We start from the raw sequence: 18918 nt of genomic DNA, 5'->3' as shown, positions 1-18918 counted from the left end.
GAACAAGACAATTTTAAGCCTGAAAATGAGTAAAGATATTTAGAAATAGGCTTAATAATGTGTTTAGAAAACAACCTAATAAAGAGAAATATTAGTTGAATTTGTCTAAGATGGTGGAATGACACCAAATTTTGCTTAAAAAAAAATCTGGTAGTCCAACATGGCCACTCAAAACATTCCAGGTGAGAACGACGAGATACTTTCCATTTGAGACAAGACAGCTTCCATTAGTTATTTACATTAGCCTCGTAGCTACACAAAACTGCAGAGCAAACGTGTCTTGGCTGATCAACTATGTTTAATTAACCGCCGCTCGGCTTTAGACAAAGCCGGTAATGTGGACAGATCAAGACTTGTTGTGTATTTCCATAAGACATAACGCATTGCTTACCAGTCAAAACATGCAGGGTGTAGTATAATACACACATCACTGAACATAGCGAGAGAGAGAGACTCAGAGAGTGTATGTATGTGAGTGAGAGAGAAAGAGAGAGAGAGTTGAATGTGTTTAAAGTGCAGTAACCTTTCAATCTTCCAGAGTGCAGCTTTCATCCTGAAACATCACCACACAGGTTTCAGCATGTGTTAATAACAAACCGAGTCCGTGTTCTTCAGCTGCATTAACACGTTCACTTCACACTACGATGCACATGACCTGTAAATAGTGTACGATAATATTTGGTTTTACAGACTGTATAATCGTCTATATTTTGTTTCGAAAGTGAAACTGATCTATGAGATTGAGGTAACACATTAAAGGTGAAAACAAAACAAAAATGAATGGTGGTCATTGTGTCTGTTATTTCGTGTTATTATTTTCATAAACACACATTAATGTACTTGGATTGGTTTGGCAGATGGTTTAGTTTGTTTAATGTCATTGTAGTAATGTTTTTTTTTTTTTGCTCAATAGTTAGATGAAATGAAATCCATTATGAAATTGTGGATGTATATTATTGTGTATTGTAAAATGTACAGAACAGCAGTGAGGTTATTTCTATATAATGTTACTGAATGGGGGTTAACAGCATTCTGAGAGAGGATAGTGAAGGATAATAACATGAAAGCATTAAAGAAGCAACACAAGGGGTGTGTGTGTGCGTGTGTGAGAGAGAGAGAGAGAGAGAGAGAGAGAGAGCAAGCCACAAAAATAGATTCTTCTAGTAGAATTGTAGTGTGTGTGTGTGTGTGTGTGTGTGTGTGTGTGTGTGTGTGTGTGTGTGTGTGTTTAGACCGCAGTTCCTCTGTCGATATCTTCAGATTGTTGTGCTCTGTTTAATCTCCCAGATTCCAGCTCACTGCTGCTCTGTCCTTCAGCCTTCTCCACAACTTTCTCCACCTTGCTGTCTCCACCAGACCTGACACACACACATATATATATATATATATATATATATACATACACACACACACATAAAACACTTGTTGGTGCTGGAGCATCCACATCAAAGCCATTGCGTGACAATGTGTGTATGTGTATATGGATGTGTGTGTGTGTGTGTGTGTGTGTGTGTATATATATATATATTCTTTTATATACAACAGTTAGAACATGGCGTCATAGGCTTTGATGTGGATGCCTCCAGCACCAAGTGTGGTCCTTCATGTTACTAGTTTGTGTCCCTGAAACACACTTAAAATACACTTCAAACAGGAAGGAAGCTATTAAGGAAAAGTAAAAAAAAAAAACTATTTCAGACATTTGACCTTGCTGTGACCGTGACCCAGTTTGGATCAATTCCAAAATCTAATGAGTTCATCTGCTGGTTACAATAATACTTCCATATACAATAATACTTCCATATAAATCCTACAAACATTCAATCACTCCATCCTGACATGTCACACTAATGCATATCTCACACGGATGGGCACAGGGACAACCTGAAAACACCACCATCTACTGGCGGAGGTGTAAAAATGTGTTAGCAATATATGTGAATAAATGTATACATGTTCTTACACATTAAAAAAAAAAACATTTTGAAAAACTTTAAATAAAAGTCCCTAACTGCCAAAAATGGATGTAGTGCATTTTGGAATGAAACTTTCCAACTACTTTATGGTATGCAAAGTGGCCAAACCCCAAGCCGCAGGTCAAAAGTAGCCAAATTAGGTGGTAAAAACCACACCTAGCAACACTCATGCCACTAATTTACATCTGGTTTTGGAAGCTGAGACAATTCCGTGCAAAAGTTTCAACATCTCCACCCTTTGTTTGTCCTGACCTCCCACTTAATGCTCAATCCTTCCTCAGCTGCACATGTATGAGGCCCTGTATGTACACAGTGCATATAATATGTCTGGATGTACCACATACTGTTTTTTGTAAAAATAAATATTTATATACAGGGATGTTCCTTGAATTTTTTGTGAGCCACCTTCCTATCTCTAAAGGAAATGACTCCCTCAGCATGTCTATCTACTTAAAAGGAGGAAGTCCTTATAAAATGTGAGTGTGTGTGTGTGACTTGCGTGACATTTTAGTGAGGTGAGTTGCCATCGGTGTGTGTATGTGTGTTAGAGAAAATTTGTTACCCTCACTTCTTTTTAAAGAGTTTTTTGAAGGAGCTCCGGAAACCTTTGCCCTCCTTCCTGCTACGCTCGCTCAGAGGGGTGTGGTCACCTTCATCGGACACGCCCTTCCATTTTAACTCCTCCCATATTGGAGGTCCAGAATCCTGAGATGGGAAAGCACATACACTTGTTAATAAATAATGGTTTTAATGGTTTTCCAGTTTAGAGAAATGCATTGTGTAGTTTTGTGTTGTGCAACCTTGTGTAGTTGTTGTGTGAGCTCCTCAGCGGTGGTGTGTGTGTTGGGTTCGTGATGCCGCTCTGGACTGCTATTCCTCAGCCTCGATTTGGCGCTTGATTGGCGGACCAGCCTCGGGTGGACCGGACTTCTGACCAGGTGGGGACGGCTGTCGATGCTGTCCAGCTGCAAGCCATTCAGCGACTTGCTCTTCCGTTGTACCGGCTGCAAAGGCTTCATCGCGCTGGCTGAATCGGGCGACGCACAGCCACGGCTGGGTCTGTAAACCCCACCTCCGCTGCTCCGCCCTCTGCTGTGTGATTGACGGTCTGGACTGAGGGAGGGGCTACAGCTCACGAAAGCAATGTCGATACTCGAGTCAGTAGAATGGGAACGACTTGAACAGCGAGAGTCCCCGCCTCTGTATGGCAGGAATGCCCCCATTGCGTCGGCCAGGGCTGACCCCACCCTCTCTGTCTCTGGAATCCTGTGGAGTTGAGTGGGCGTGGCTTTGTGACGAGATTCTGAGTCGGATGCAAAGGAAATATCGGGGTGAAAACGATTAGGCTCCGCCTCCCAATCAGGGTAACGACGGCCAGCTGCTTTCTTTCTGCCATGACCATGGGCTGGATCACTAAGAGAAAGAGAGAGAGAGAGAGAGAGAGAGAGAGAAAGAGAGGGAGAGATGAAAAGAGATAGACAAATCAATGGATGGGAGATGTAGAATGAATATTTATTAGAATGAACAAATGAAATGGAATTGGAGATAAATTGAATAGTTAGATGGGGTGAATGAATAGATGAGTGGATGGAGGGATAGATGCAGTTTGATAATTTGATCTATGGAAGGATGGCACATGGATTGATTAGAGTAGTTAGATTGACAGGTGGATAGATAGAATGGTTAGAGTGATAAATGCATGGAATACCAATAATTATGTAGTCGGGTGGATGGATGAAAATAATTGCAAGATGGACAGATTAATGAAATGTGTGATAAGTTTATAAAAGTTGGATAGATGGATAGAATAGCTATGTGGACAGATGAGGAAATGGTGGGATGAGTGGATGGATGGATAAAACTGTAAGATAAAACTGAAGTGGTTTAAAAGGATGGAAATATGGATGGAGTAGTCTGATGGATAGACAGATGGAATGGTTGAATGAGTGGATGGCTGGACAGAATGATCAGATAGATCATTGGGATGTTGGAATGATGAAAGGATTAGTGGAATAGAGGGCAGAGGGTTGGGATAGACAGCCAGATGGATGTAAAAGATGGATGAGTGGATAGTAAAATGGACAGATGGATGGAATCCTTGAATGGCAGGATGGATAGAATACTTAGACAGGTGGATGGAATAGATGGAAGAATTATAATATTGACAGATGGAATGAGTGGATGAAGAAATGGATGAGTAGATGGATGACTGGTGCTGTGATTAGTCATATGTGTTAATGTTGTTGACTCACATCAGTGCACTTGTGCTACTGTAATTTGATGAACTCTCATAATCCACTTTATACAGCTGCTTTACTGAAGATCTGAATCACACACAACAAACACCAGGTCAATGAGACACACAACAAACACCCTAATGCACACCTAACTGAAAGCTTCTTCCTCACACGCTCACACACACACACACACACACACACACACACAAAAATATTCTCTCTCATCACAATACAACATTGACACAATCATAATTTGACCTGCTGAATTCCTTGCGTGTGTGTGTCACCCGGTCCGGCTGGTGTGTGCACAGGTTGTGTGTGTGTTCTCTCGGGCCGTGTGTGTGTGAGTGTGTGAGGAGCTCCTGGTTGTGCTGGAGGAGGTTACTGTACTGGGTGGTGAAGGATCGTAGATGCTGCACACACACAAGCAGCAGATAATAATCTGGATGCTCAGATTCCGTCTGACGCAACAGGCTCTAACACACACACACACACACACACACACACACACACAAATGTTAATTAATGATAAAACCCAGAAGCAACACATACACAGTCAGAATCCTTTTTTCTACATGACACTGTAACACACAAACACTTGTACATCTCACTCTCAGAAAAAACAGCAGGTTGATGTGTAAATGGATGAAATATTAAGATGAACACTTGAAAGTATGGATAGACAAATGGAATGTTTAGATAACAGAGATGGAATAGATATTTGAATGGATGGATGGATGGATGGAAAGATGGTGTATTTAGATAGACACCTGTAAGAGCCTGAGGTATTCTGGGATACGCTGGACTGGCTGGAGCAGCAGAGTGTGTAGAGATGGACGTGCCTCATCTCCTGTGATGTCACCCTAGATTAGAACATGCACAGCCAATCACAACACATTCATCACACCTGATCTTAGTGTGTGTGTGTGTGTGTGTGTGTGTGTGTGTGTGTGTATACCTCTAGCAGGCCAACAGGCTTTGAGAAAAAGCTGGCAGCTGAAAGGCACTCGGGGAGCTCCTTTAGATAGGACACGTAATTGTCCAGAAAATCACTCTGTGGAACACACACACACACACATTCATGTAAGCTTTAACCCCTCATTTCATCTCCATTGTTATGCTAATGTTGGGTCATCATTAACTCTATGCCTTTTTCACTGGGACTGATGCACATAAGCCATGTCTCTTTCACCAAAACTGACATGAACATAAGCCACACTCTTTCATTGGGACTGACATGAACATAAGCCACACCTCCTTTACTAGCACTGACATGCACATAAGCCACGCCTCCTTTACTAGTACTAACATGCACATAAGCCACACCTCCTTTACTAGTACTAACACGCACATATGCCAAGCCTCCTTTACTAGTACTGACATGCACATAAGCCACGCCTCCTTTACTAGTACTGACATGCACATAAGCCACGCCTCCTTTACTAGTACTGACATGCACATAAGCCACGCCTCCTTTACTAGTACTGACATGCACATAAGCCACGCCTCCTTTACTAGTACTGACATGCACATAAGCCACGCCTCCTTTACTAGTACTGACATGCACATAAGCCACTCCTCCTTTACTAGCACTGACATGCACATAAGCCACACCTCCTTTACTAGTACTAACATGCACATAAGCCACACCTCCTTTACTAGCACTGACATGCACATAAGCCACACCTCCTTTACTAGCACTGACATGCACATAAGCCACACCTCCTTTACTAGTACTGACACGCACATATGCCACACCTCCTTTACTAGTACTGACACGCACATAAGCCACACCTCCTTTACTAGCACTGACATGCACATAAGCCACACCTCCTTTACTAGCACTAACATGCACATAAGCCACGCCTCCTTTACTAGTACTGACATGCACATAAGCCACACCTCCTTTACTAGTACTGACATGCACATAAGCCACGCCTCCTTTACTAGTACTGACATGCACATAAGCCACGCCTCCTTTACTAGTACTGACATGCACATAAGCCACGCCTCCTTTACTAGTACTGACATGCACATAAGCCACTCCTCCTTTACTAGCACTGACATGCACATAAGCCACACCTCCTTTACTAGTACTAACATGCACATAAGCCACACCTCCTTTACTAGCACTGACATGCACATAAGCCACACCTCCTTTACTAGTACTAACATGCACATAAGCCACGCCTCCTTCACTGGGACTCACATGCACATAAGCCACACCTCCTTTACTAGCACTAACATGCACATAAGCCACACCTCCTTTACTAGTACTGACATGCACATAAGCCACACCTCCTTTACTAGCACTAACATGCACATAAGCCACACCTCCTTTACTAGTACTGACACGCACATATGCCACACCTCCTTTACTAGTACTGACACGCACATAAGCCACACCTCCTTTACTAGCACTGACATGCACATAAGCCACACCTCCTTTACTAGCACTAACATGCACATAAGCCACACCTCCTTTACTAGTACTGACACGCACATAAGCCACACCTCCTTTACTAGTACTGACACGCACATAAGACACACCTCCTTTACTAGTACTGACACGCACATAAGCCACACCTCCTTTACTAGTACTAACACGCACATAAGCCACACCTCCTTTACTAGCACGAACATGCACATAAGCCACACCTCCTTTACTAGCACTAACATGCACATAAGCCACACCTCCTTTACTAGCACTAACATGCACATAAGCCACAACTCCTTTACTAGTACTGACATACGCATAAGCCACACCTCCTTTACTAGTACTGACATACGCATAAGCCACACCTCCTTTACTAGTACTAACATGCACATAAGCCACACCTCCTTTACTAGTACTAACATGCACATAAGCCACACCTCCTTTACTAGTACTGACATACGCATAAGCCACACCTCCTTTACTAGTACTGACATGCGCATAAGCCACACCTCCTTTACTAGTACTAACATGCGCATAAGCCACACCTCCTTTACTAGTACTGACATGCACATATGCCACGCCTCCTTTACTAGTACTGACACGCACATAAGCCACACCTCCTTTACTAGTACTGACATGCGCATAAGCCACACCTCTTTTTTGGGACTGATACGCACATAAGCCACACCTCCTTTACTAGTACTGACATGCACATAAGCCACACCTCCTTTACTAGTACTGACACGCACATAAGCCACACCTCCTTTACTAGTACTGACATGCACATAAGCCACACCTCCTTTACTAGTACTGACATGCGCATAAGCCACACCTCTTTTTTGGGACTGATACGCAAAAGGCAAAGCTCTAGTACCTCTTTACTGGAAAGCCTCAGAAACACATCTCCCATGATGCCTTGCCAGTGACTCTTGAGCACTCGTTCCTGCAGAAGATGCAACAGCTCCAGGTGCTGCTGGATCAAAAACCGTAAAGAGGATGGGAACAGCCTGAGACAGAAAAAGAAGGAAAGTGACATGAGAGTCGAACTTTCTCAAATCATGTATTCTGCATACAAAAAGTGAGTTTACGCTGGAAAACTTAATGGCATGTGGTGTACTAGAAAGAATATAGTGTGTGGTAAACAATGTGAGACAAGTGTTTCAGGTTAAGTTCTGTCTGAGGTAACAGTAAATTGTCTGTGTAAATATATCTAAACGTGTGTGTGTGTGTGTGTGTGTGTGTGTGTGTGTGTTACCGTTTGTCTTTGAGGTTAGAGTTTTCACAGCCGTTGTACGTGATGTTGGCCTTCAGCAGCAGAGACAGATATGACACATACACTCTCTCTGACTCCAACAGCTCCAGAGCAGCTACCTGCCTTTGACCTACACACACACACACACACACACACACACACACACATACAAACAAAAACACACATTTTAGATCAGGGCTACCCACACTTTTTGGGCAAACAACGCCAAATGGACATTCTGAATTTTCGGAGACCCAAGCCTTGACCACTCAGTCCAGATTTATAATTCAGGACTACTATAACATTTGAACATTTTATTATGCCAGTAACATGCATATGTGTAACATAAGTCACTAAAAACCAAAGAAATATTCCTTGCACTGACAGACCAGTCTAGCGGGAAGTGTTGTGTTATAGGAAAATCCAGACCGGTGTGGTGTGATAGGACGCAAGCAGGGGTGCATGACCACATCTTCATATACAAATGATATTGTTATTCTATTTGCATTTACCTCTAAAATGATTTTGTAAAATAGCCTAATAATCCTGTATTTACAAATCTCAGTATAGTGTGGAACTATATTACAATCCGCATACTTCCCTGCTTTCTAGTACAACAGCAGACCAGCAGTGAGGTTCTGGAAGTAAAAGTGGCACTAATTTCCTCCATACAGAGTTACATTTTTAGCTCAGTTTTTAAATCTGATAAGACTGACATAACATGACTGAGATTCTTAATGGTAGTGTGAAACATTAAAAAAGTTTACTTTAATAAAAGTAATGTTTAATCTCCACATTCTAGTGTCATTACTACAATACTCAGAATTGCAAAGCAAAGCACAACAGATACGTTGATGTAACCATGGTAATAGGTAATGAGAGTCTGGCATTGTGGGATCGGTCCACCATTTTCATTTAAACATTCACTTTGTGAACATGGACCATAATAACTAATATAATAACTGCAAAGTGTATTCACAGTATTATTAGACAAACTCTTATAAAGACCTCTTTGATTTTGTATGATGTGTGTGTGTGTGTGTGTGTGTGTGTGTGAGAGAGAGAGAGAGAGAGAGAGAGAGATAGAGAGAGACGCACTCATGTCCTGGCTGTTCTGTTCTGTCAGGTCTCGGCTCTCTCTCCTTTCCTGCCTGAATGGAGCTTTATGGTGAGTCCTGAAGTCACTGGCATCCTGCTCCGAACCTAATACACACACACACACACACACACACACACACACTCAGTAACAAACAGCAAGTGTCTCTTTCCTAAACATGTGTCTAATCAGAAGGGCCAGTGTAAATGCATCCGAAAGGACGGTCAGAGATTCACTCACTCTGATTGGTCGGCAGGCTGCTGATGTAATGCTGAATGAGCCTCAGCTGTGTTTGGCTGCAGGGAGAGGTGTGGACATCCACGAGCTCCTCCCCACCTGAGAATTTTCTACCAGTAACACAGGTAAGAGATGCTTCAGTAACAGCTAAGAAAATCTTTGTGTGTGTCAGACTTCTTGCTGTTACCTGTGTTGTGTCCTCTGTAGTGTGTGTTACCTGTGTTGTGTCCTCTGTAGTGTGTGTTACCTGTGTTGTGTCCTCTACAGTGTGTGTTACCTGTGTTGTGTCCTCTGTAGTGTGTGTTACCTGTATTGTGTCCTCTACAGTATGTGTTACCTGTGTTGTGTCCTTTACAGTGTGTGTTACCTGTGTTGTGTCCTCTGTAGTGTACATTACCTGTGTTGTGTCCTTTACAGTGTGTGTTACCTGTGTTGTGTCCTCTGTAGTGTACATTACCTGTGTTGTGTCCTCTACAGTGTGTGTTACCTATGTAGTGTCCTTTACAGTGTGTGTTACCTGTGTTGTGTCCTCTGTAGTGTACATTACCTGTGTTGTGTCCTCTACAGTGTGTGCTACCTGTGTAGTGTCCTTTACAGTGTGTGTTACCTGTGTTGTGTCCTCTGTAGTGTACATTACCTGTGTTGTGTCCTCTGTAGTGTACATTACCTGTGTTGTGTCCTCTGTAGTGTGTGTTACCTGTGCTATGTTCCTCTACAGTGTGCATGTTACCTGTGCTGTGTCCTCTGTAGTGTGTGTTACCTGTGCTATGTTTCTCTACAGTGTGTGTTACCTGTGTAGTGTCCTTTACAGTGTGTGCTACCTGTGTTGTGTCCTCTGTAGTGTGTGCTACCTGTGTTGTGTTCTCTACAGTGTGTGTTACCTGTGTTGTGTCCTCTGTAGTGTGTGTTACCTGTGCTACGTTCTTATAAGTGTGTGTTACCTGTATTGTGTCCTCTACAATGTGTGTTACCTGTGTTATGTCCTCTGTAGTGTGTGTTACCTGTATTGTGTCCTCTGTAGTGTACGTTACCTGTGTTGTGTCCTCTGTACTGTGTGTTACCTGTGCTATGTTCTTATAAGTGTGTGTTACCTGTGTTGCGTCCTCTACAGTGTGTGTTACTTGTGTTTTGTCCTCTGTAGTGTGTGTTACCTGTGATATGTTTCTCTACAGTGTGCATGTTACCTGTGTTGTGTCCTCTACAGTGTGTGTTACCTGTGCTATGTTTCTCTACAGTGTGTGTTACCTGTGTTGCATCCTCTGTAGTGTGTGTTACCTGTGTTGTGTCCTCTGCAGTGTGTGTTACCTGTGTTGTGTCCTCTGTAGTGTGTGTTACCTGTGTTGTGTCCTCTGTAGTGTGTGTTACCTGTGTTGTGTCCTCTACAGTGTGTGTTACCTGTGCTATGTTTCTCTACAGTGTGTGTTACCTGTGTAGTGTCCTTTACAGTGTGTGCTACCTCTGTTGTGTCCTCTGTAGTGTGTGCTACCTGTGTTGTGTTCTCTACAGTGTGTGTTACCTGTGTTGTGTCCTCTGTAGTGTGTGTTACCTGTGCTATGTTCTTATAAGTGTGTGTTACCTGTATTGTGTCCTCTACAATGTGTGTTACCTGTGTTATGTCCTCTGTAGTGTGTGTTACCTGTATTGTGTCCTCTGTAGTGTACGTTACCTGTGTTGTGTCCTCTGTACTGTGTGTTACCTGTGTTGTGTCCTCTACAGTGTGTGTTACTTGTGTTTTGTCCTCTGTAGTGTGTGTTACCTGTGCTATGTTCCTCTACAGTGTGCATGTTACCTGTGTTGTGTCCTCTACAGTGTGTGTTACCTGTGCTATGTTTCTCTACAGTGTGTGTTACCTGTGTTGCATCCTCTGTAGTGTGTGTTACCTGTGTAGTGTCCTTTACAGTGTGTGTTACCTGTGTTGTGTCCTCTGCAGTGTGTGCTACCTGTGTTATGTCCTCTACAGTGTGTGTTACCTGTGTTATGTTCTCTGTAGTGTGTGTTACCTGTGTTATGTCCTCTACCGTGTGTGTTACCTGTGTTATGTGCTCTGTAGTGTGTGATACCTGTGTTGTGTCCTCTACAGTGCGTGTTACCTGTGTTGTGTCCTCTGTAGTGTGTGATACCTGTGTAGTGTCTTCTACAGTGTGTGTTACCCGTGTTGTGTCCTCTACAGTGTGTGTTACCCGTGTTGTGTCCTCTACCGTGTGTGTTACCTGTGTTGTGTCCTCTACCGTGTGTGTTACCTGTGCTGTGTTCCTCTACCGTGTGTGTTACCTGTGTTGTGTCCTCTACAGTGTGTGATACCTGTGTTGTGTCCTCTACAGTGTGTGTTACCTGTGTTGTGTCCTCTACAGTGTGTGTTACCTGTGTTGTGTCCTCTGCAGTAGGTCCAGATCAGTCTGTAGCTCTTTTTGTCTGATGTTAAGTTCAGAGATCTGAGAAAGAGCATTACCTGTGTCCTCCTGCAAAACATCAAACATTTATCAATATTCATATTTTTCTTTATATATATATATTTATAAATGCTATGATGGGACACTTCACTTATAACAGTTAAACAGACACGCCAATCAAAATATATCATGTGACGCTTTGTTGGGATTGAAGTAAATTAAAAAAGTAGAACTGCTTATGTGTAAGGTGTTTAATCTTTCTTTGCTTAGCTGCCTCGCTGTCTAGAGATTAATGTGTGTGTTGTGCACCTGGAGTGTGTTCAGCGTATTTCTCAGAGACAGAATTTTCTCAGCCGTGTCTCTCTGGCACTCGGACACTTTCTCCTCCAAACGGCTGTTGCTCTGCTGTAAGGTGGAGAGCTCCTGAACCACGCCCCTGAGTCCTGCCTTAAGCTCCGCCCACAGGGCCTGCAACTGTAATGTGGCAGGCTTAAAGTTGAATAAACATGAAGTTCATAATCTATAAGGCATTATATATACAGATTAAAGAGCTAGATTGGTGATACTACTGAAACCACCACTCCAGTGGGGTGTACTACCTAAAAGTAAGTGCCCCCATCAACTTACATAGACTTTTGCCCATTTTAAAAGTGACAGAATTGAAGTTTTTTTGTTGTTTTCTGCTAAGAGCAACATCTGATTATCCTTAATCAAGTTCAATTTCCTGTGTAACAAAGTATATAAACAAAACCAAAAATAATGTAGTCTGAGTCTGTAAAATATATGGTGTTTCTATTGACTATGTGTGATGTTGATAATGCTATTTAAATATGTTAATCAAAACGAATAGATGTAAAACACAAAATACAATATCATTTACAAAGTCAGTTACTTATTGAAATTAAGGATCAGCCAACCTAGAGCGATTAACTAAACTTTGTCAAACAAATAAACCAATCTAGCAAGATTTAGCTAGCTAGTATTAAAACTGGCTAGCTAACTGAGTGACTGCTTCTTTGAGTTCTTTGAGCTGGATTTGGTTGAACTTCAATCACACTCTCTTCATTAAGACTTAGTGTCTTTTAACAGCATCAGACACATTTTTGTATTTGTGTATTTGTGTGTGTGTGTGTCTTCAGTGTCCTTGGACTTGAGGAGAAGAGTAAATCAGTTTATATTTATCTGTTAAACTACAAGGTCATCTTTTTTGCAACTCACACACACACAAATTAAGCACACAATCATGTGAAAGTCATCAGAGAGAGAGAGAGAGAGAGAGATTTGCTAAAAGGAAAGAAGACATTCTACCTGAACCATGTGCAGATCTGGATCATCCATGTGTGCATTTGCATCTGCATCTAAGAACAAAGTGGTGTACACACACAAGAAAATGTTTAGAACTCATTTATATATCCACGCTGCAGTAAGAATGCTTAATCCACATGACCTATAAGGTTGTAATGGCTTCCTTCATTTAGTCCGTTTCACAAATTTGTAGTCTGTTACATTTAAAACGGATTTAATTCATAGATGTCTTTAAATTCATTAAGTCTTAATAAAGGAAAAATCCCAGCGAAAAATGTACTCAGACTGTTTAATCAGGTATTCGTCAGGTTTTAAGAAGGTTACAAAAATAGCATTGCTGCAACATTCTTAAAACATATGATGTAGTAATGTTTCGTGCACAAAACTTTCCCAGACAAAAACTAACATAAAGATGTTTTTCAAACTCTAACAATTATATTTAATAGACTTTTCTTTTTTCCACATGTTTCTCCCCAACTACCAACTGGGGAGGGAGAAGGCTAACACGCGCTTCATCCGAGACACGTGAATGTTTTTTTTTAAACTGCTGCTTGTGCTGTGCCACACCACGCTCGAAAGAGAGTATACCCCTCCCTCCCAGACAGCATGGCTTATTTTGCTCTCTAGACTCCTGGCCACTGATGTCTGGACCAGGATTCAAACTCACAATCTTCAGATGATATGGCAAACGCTTTTATGTTGAGCCACTAGGGAGCCTATAATTAGACCTTTCTAAGCCTTTCAGTTCTGAAAAGTTGTTCTGTAATCTGTAAATCGTTCTCGAGGCTCTGAAAACATGTCTATGCATTGTCTACAGGAGTTCCTACAACACTGCTGGAACATTTTCAGTAATGTTAACTTAATTTTTAGTAACGTTAACACAAATATTTGTGGACTGGAAAAATCTGGGGGAAAAACCCACACTTTTTTACACTGCAGAATGCTCCACTAACATAAAATTGCTAGCTGGGAAAGGAACATAATTTTAATCTAAGAAAAAAAATTATCAGAAAACTGAGTAACAAATGTGTGACAGGATTTGCTTCACATGTGTAGGAATGTTGGAAAACGTTGGAAAATGTGTAGGAAAACATTCCTATCCGGACATAAACTACCTTTATGTCAATTCTGTTCAATATTTCTACAAACAAAACTCCTTGTAGAATTGTTTCTAAATGTTATCTAAAATGTTCTCACGCCACCCAGTTTAGAAGTGAATCATTTCAACAAAGACATTATCAGAACATTCAAAAATACGGTAGAGAGATTTGAAGACAGCTACATTATAAGGTTGTTCTGATGTGTAATGAGTTCATTTAGAGCTTCATTTACACAACATTCAGACAACAGGAGACACTTAAAGGACATAGTTAGAGTTGGTGACTTAAGTCCGAAAACGATGTCAGTATTTATGCAAACTTATGCATATTCGGAGACGGCTTACTTGCAGGCTTAAGATGATTTTCGAGGCTACAGATTCAGATTATTAGAATCACATGTGTGTAATTCACGCTCCCAAGTGTTTTCTTGAGTAGAAGCGTCAGAATCGAGGTTTCCCTAGACCACTCACCTTTAAGCCCAAAAAACAATTATACAAAATGCAGACTGTAGAAGGAAATAAAGGTTTTTCTTTGCTGTCAAATGTAATATGATATAAAAGCAAAAAAAAATGTAAAGATGAAAACAAAAAAAAAAGACTAATATGAGGATATCTGAATGAGAGTATTTCGAGCATGAAAATAATCACCTGATAAAAGTCTAGTATATTGGCAATATACTGGTGTATGAATGTTCCTATTACATTAATTAATACAAAAATTACATTAATTATTACAAAATTAGTTTAACAGTATGGCTTCCACCCTCATTATTCAGCAGCTTGTAAGCTTCTATAGCACTTGATCCAGCACATCCTGTTATTTTGCATTTCATTTTTGATATATAGGTAATTGTGCACACCTTGAATGAAATCATGAGATATTAAATCATGGTCATTGGATGTATGTTATCAATCATGATTTGAAATTAGTTTATTAAAACAATGGTAATGTTTTTGTTAATTCGATGCACTCTCCTATAAAGAAAACATGCCCATGATTTGAAGGACAAGCTGACCAAGCAGTCGTCTGCTACACTTTCAGCTCATTTAATGGTCATTCAGAACTTTATCCATAAAAAATCTGTCCAGTGAGCAGCGTCTCTGATTAGGATTATTCATATTGATGTATTTAATGTAGGCCACTATGGCATTCCTTAGTATTTTTAACATATTTACAGCCAAGACATAAGTGACATACTGACGTAGCTTCTGAAGAAGTCTGGAGTTACTTCTGGGGCCTGAATACTGATGTGCACAATTCCAGTATTAACCCTCACTACACACGCTAAACTCAACTCTGAACACAGTCCTGAGTGTTTGATTCAATATTCCTAAAGAAAACTGTTGCAGAAGCAGTTGACATAAGGTTTAGTAAACCTGCAAAACCCTAAAACTGTTAACTGATTGTAGATACACTTTAGAAAACCAGGCTCAGTGACTTTGGCTCATCAACTTCACCTTCTGTTTTTCCGTTCTCCATGTTCCTTTAGGGTTCTATATTCCAACTTATCGTTTAAGATCCAGAGTTGTAAATTTTGCAGATCGAGATTTACTTCTTAAAATTTGTTACACTGTCTTTCTGCTCCTAGAAACAACTTCTGCTGTCTTTCCACTTTTTTCAGGTTTTAGAATCCACTTTTAATTTATAGAATCCTATTCTGCTGTTTTTTTGCAATGTTTTTCAGATTCAAGAAACTTCTTCCACTGTCCTTCTGCCTCTACAAACTTGTTCCAGTCAAGAATTTTGTTCAAATCTTTCCACTTCAAGAATCTTCTTTCAATGTTTTCCAGAATCCACTTCCAGAATCTCATTCCACTGTCTCTCTGGCTCTAGAAACTAGTTCCAGTGTTTTGGTTTCTAGAATGTTTTTCCAGTCGCACTGCTTCTGGGATCTTGTTCCACTCTCTTCCCACTCTCCTGTTCCAGTTTTCCGGCTTCTAGAATCTGGCTCCAGTGTCTTTCCACCTGGTTCTGCTGTGTTTCTTACTCTACAAAAATGAGTTTCAATTATTTTTCCACTTCTAGAAACATGTCCCAGTCTTTCCGAGTCTAGAGTCGTGTTCCAGTGATTTTTCCGCTTCTACAAACTTGTCCTAGTTTTCCAGTTTCTAGAATCTTGTTCCTCTGTTTTATTTTAATTAAAACACTGTGTTCCTCTGTTCTTCACTCAGAAGCTGAAAGAATAAACAGAAGTCATCCAAAAGCTCTAATCCAAAAATGACCTAAGAGGTCATTTTCCTGAGTGTCTGAATCTCTCCTTTGCACGCTTTATCCTCTCCGCCTCACTCTGTCCCACCTCTGTGTCCTCTCTCTTCCGAACCATGTGAGTCTGATGAGGCCTCGGACAAAAAGGCCTTGTTTTAGAGTAAATGGAAAAATGAAAACGAGAGAATAAGGGAGAGGGAGAGAGAGAGAGAGAGAGAGAGAGAGAGAGAGATCCACCCCTGCTTTATAGAACAAACCAGACGATTCAATTTCCTCTTCAACCTTCAAGACAGATCTGCCCTGAACTCTAGGCACACACCCACACACAGTTTACGTTACTGCAAATTAAAAACAAGTACTTAAACACACACACACACACACACACACACGTTAAACGTTCTCATCATTTACTGAAGTGACTCAGCAGTGTAGACTATTATAGCGGCTTAAGACATCGGAATAATGAGTGCAGACGAAACGCCTAGCTGTAAAAACACCCACCCTCGAGCAAGCGATGTAGCCACTAATCTGAATTGGACACACACACACACACACACACACACACACACACACACACACTGTTAGTTTTCAAAAACAGGAACAATAAGTAGAAAATTATCTCCAAAGAACACAGTGTATAGTACTGTAATTTCGGACTAAAAGTCCCTCCGAATATTACCCTGCCTTCACACGCCAGTCATGTGATTCTTCCATATTTCCCAAATTACTACACATTGAGTGCTAGAAGGCGTTTCTGACACCTAATAGCACCAGGTCGGTGCAACAGACTTCATCATACGAATGATCTTACTTTCTCTACAGAGAGCAGTGTGTCATATGTATCATACTTACAGGAAAAAAAATTCTGTAGTCAACTTGGCAACAGTACAAAAAGCAGTATTCATACAGTGATTTTTTTTTTAACCAACCAGATTAACTTTTTGTCTTGATTTTGTCTTAGGAACTAAAGAAAGTGAGAAATCATGTCACTTTGCTTCTCTCGTGCATAAAACTAACCTCTTTTATCGCAGCTATTGGTCGTGTCCACATTCCTTGCCAAATATTTGCCAAATTGCTATAATTCACTAACCGTCACTGAATATAAGTGATTTCTTTATCTTCAGTGAGGACAGGGGAATCACTTTGAATAAGGCACACTAATGGACTAAAATTATTTTTTTAAAATAATCTTAATGGAAAAGCAGGTAGTGTGATTCTTTTCTCCCCCCATTTTTGGTCCTGACGATTCCCACCCACTTCTCCCGTATCATAATTGTCATATTAAAGGGGAAGCCTAACACGTGCTTCCTCTGAGAAACGTAAAGCCAGCTGATTGCATCTTTTCAAACTGCTGCTCAAGTTGCTTCACAGGGCAGCGTAACACACTCAGAGGAAAGCGCCATCAACCCTCTTCCACATACATGAGTTCACAGATGCCCATGATTGGCTAGTGTCGCTGTGATTGACGGGGCAGAGAGAGTATGAAGTCCCTCCCACTCAGACAACACAGCCAATTTTACTCTCTTGTACCCCCCACAATGGATGGCTGTAACGTCGCCGTGATTCAAACTTCTGCGATCTCCTGGCGATAAGGCGAATGCTTTTCTGTTGCTCCACTCAAGATCTAAGTAGCGTATTTTTTAATCATTTTTGAAGCAAGCAAATTTGCTTAGTTTATTGGTTTATTTTCAAGAATGCATTTGCAACATTCATTAAAATAGACACATCACTGATGCAAAAAAAGTAATACACAACTGAAACATCATTAATGCAAAAAATACCCCATACATTGTAAAGTTTTCTGATTGGTCAATGACAGCGCTTTCATTTAATGTATTAATTATTGGTTTGTTTTAATGTTAGCATTTATGTGTAATAAAAATAAGCAGATGACAACATTAAACTAATGCAAAAATAATATCACATGGCCTTCTCCTGAACATCCGGTCTGGTGTTACACAACTCCTGACAGTCTTACTGCAGTCATGAGCTTAGCTGTGTGTGTGTGTGTGTGTGTGGGTGGGTGGGTGTGTATATACATAAAAATCTTGTGTTCCTCAGGAAGTCACACTCGTCTCACAGATCTTCACCCTCCTCAGGCAAAACAAAGTTCTGATACTTACTAAAGCATGAGACCTTTTCTTAAATTTATGATGTAAGGTTTGAGGTCATTTTGATCACATTTTCATTCAAATGACACAAAATGCTGCTTTATATGTGATATTTAAATAAATTTCATAAAAGGTTAAATGTAACCCTCCAGGAAGGCTAACTCAAATAACCACTCTTTATAACCATGGTGGACAGAAAAGCATCTCAGAACGAGCAGAAGAGCACATCGGGTTCCACTGCTGTCAGCCAAGAACAGGAATCTGAGGCTACAGTGGACACTGAGTCACAACTTAATAGCTGCAGATTGGAAAAAAACTTTATCTGGTCTTTCTCCATTGTTCAGAGTTTCTAGTTTCAGTGATCCTGTGCCCACTGTCTTCTGGTCTTCTGCTGTTGTAGTCCATCTCCCTCAAGGTGTTGGCGTGTTGCGCATTCTGAGATGCTTTTCTGCTCAACACGGTTGTAAAGAGTTGTTATGTGAGTTACTGTAACCTTCCTAAATATTCCTCGGAATAAAGTGGACAGTGAATGTTTATGCGGTGTACTTACTTCAGTAAAAAAAAAAAAAAAA

General features: G+C 40.9%; 1 protein-coding gene across 1 annotated transcript; it reads right to left on the bottom strand.

Annotated features, from left to right (window-relative positions):
- arhgef33 (Rho guanine nucleotide exchange factor (GEF) 33) lies at nucleotides 1–16415 on the bottom strand. Its single transcript, XM_034308230.2, has 15 exons — nucleotides 15488–16415; nucleotides 12934–12983; nucleotides 11935–12099; nucleotides 11597–11694; nucleotides 9239–9345; nucleotides 9001–9105; nucleotides 7906–8032; nucleotides 7525–7657; nucleotides 5172–5267; nucleotides 4984–5076; nucleotides 4472–4689; nucleotides 4229–4300; nucleotides 2777–3389; nucleotides 2545–2681; nucleotides 1–1358 (listed from the first exon to the last, which is right to left on the bottom strand). Exons 1-15 carry the CDS (start codon nucleotides 15507–15509, stop codon nucleotides 1229–1231), a joined length of 2166 nt encoding a protein of 721 aa, XP_034164121.2. The 5' UTR covers nucleotides 15510–16415; the 3' UTR covers nucleotides 1–1228.
- Nucleotides 16416–18918: the final 2503 nt, after the last annotated feature.

This window comes from Pangasianodon hypophthalmus, chromosome 10, assembly GCF_027358585.1.
Source record: "Pangasianodon hypophthalmus isolate fPanHyp1 chromosome 10, fPanHyp1.pri, whole genome shotgun sequence".
In the NCBI taxonomy this organism is placed as follows: domain Eukaryota; kingdom Metazoa; phylum Chordata; class Actinopteri; order Siluriformes; family Pangasiidae; genus Pangasianodon; species Pangasianodon hypophthalmus.
This window is presented reverse-complemented; position numbering and strand designations above follow the sequence as displayed.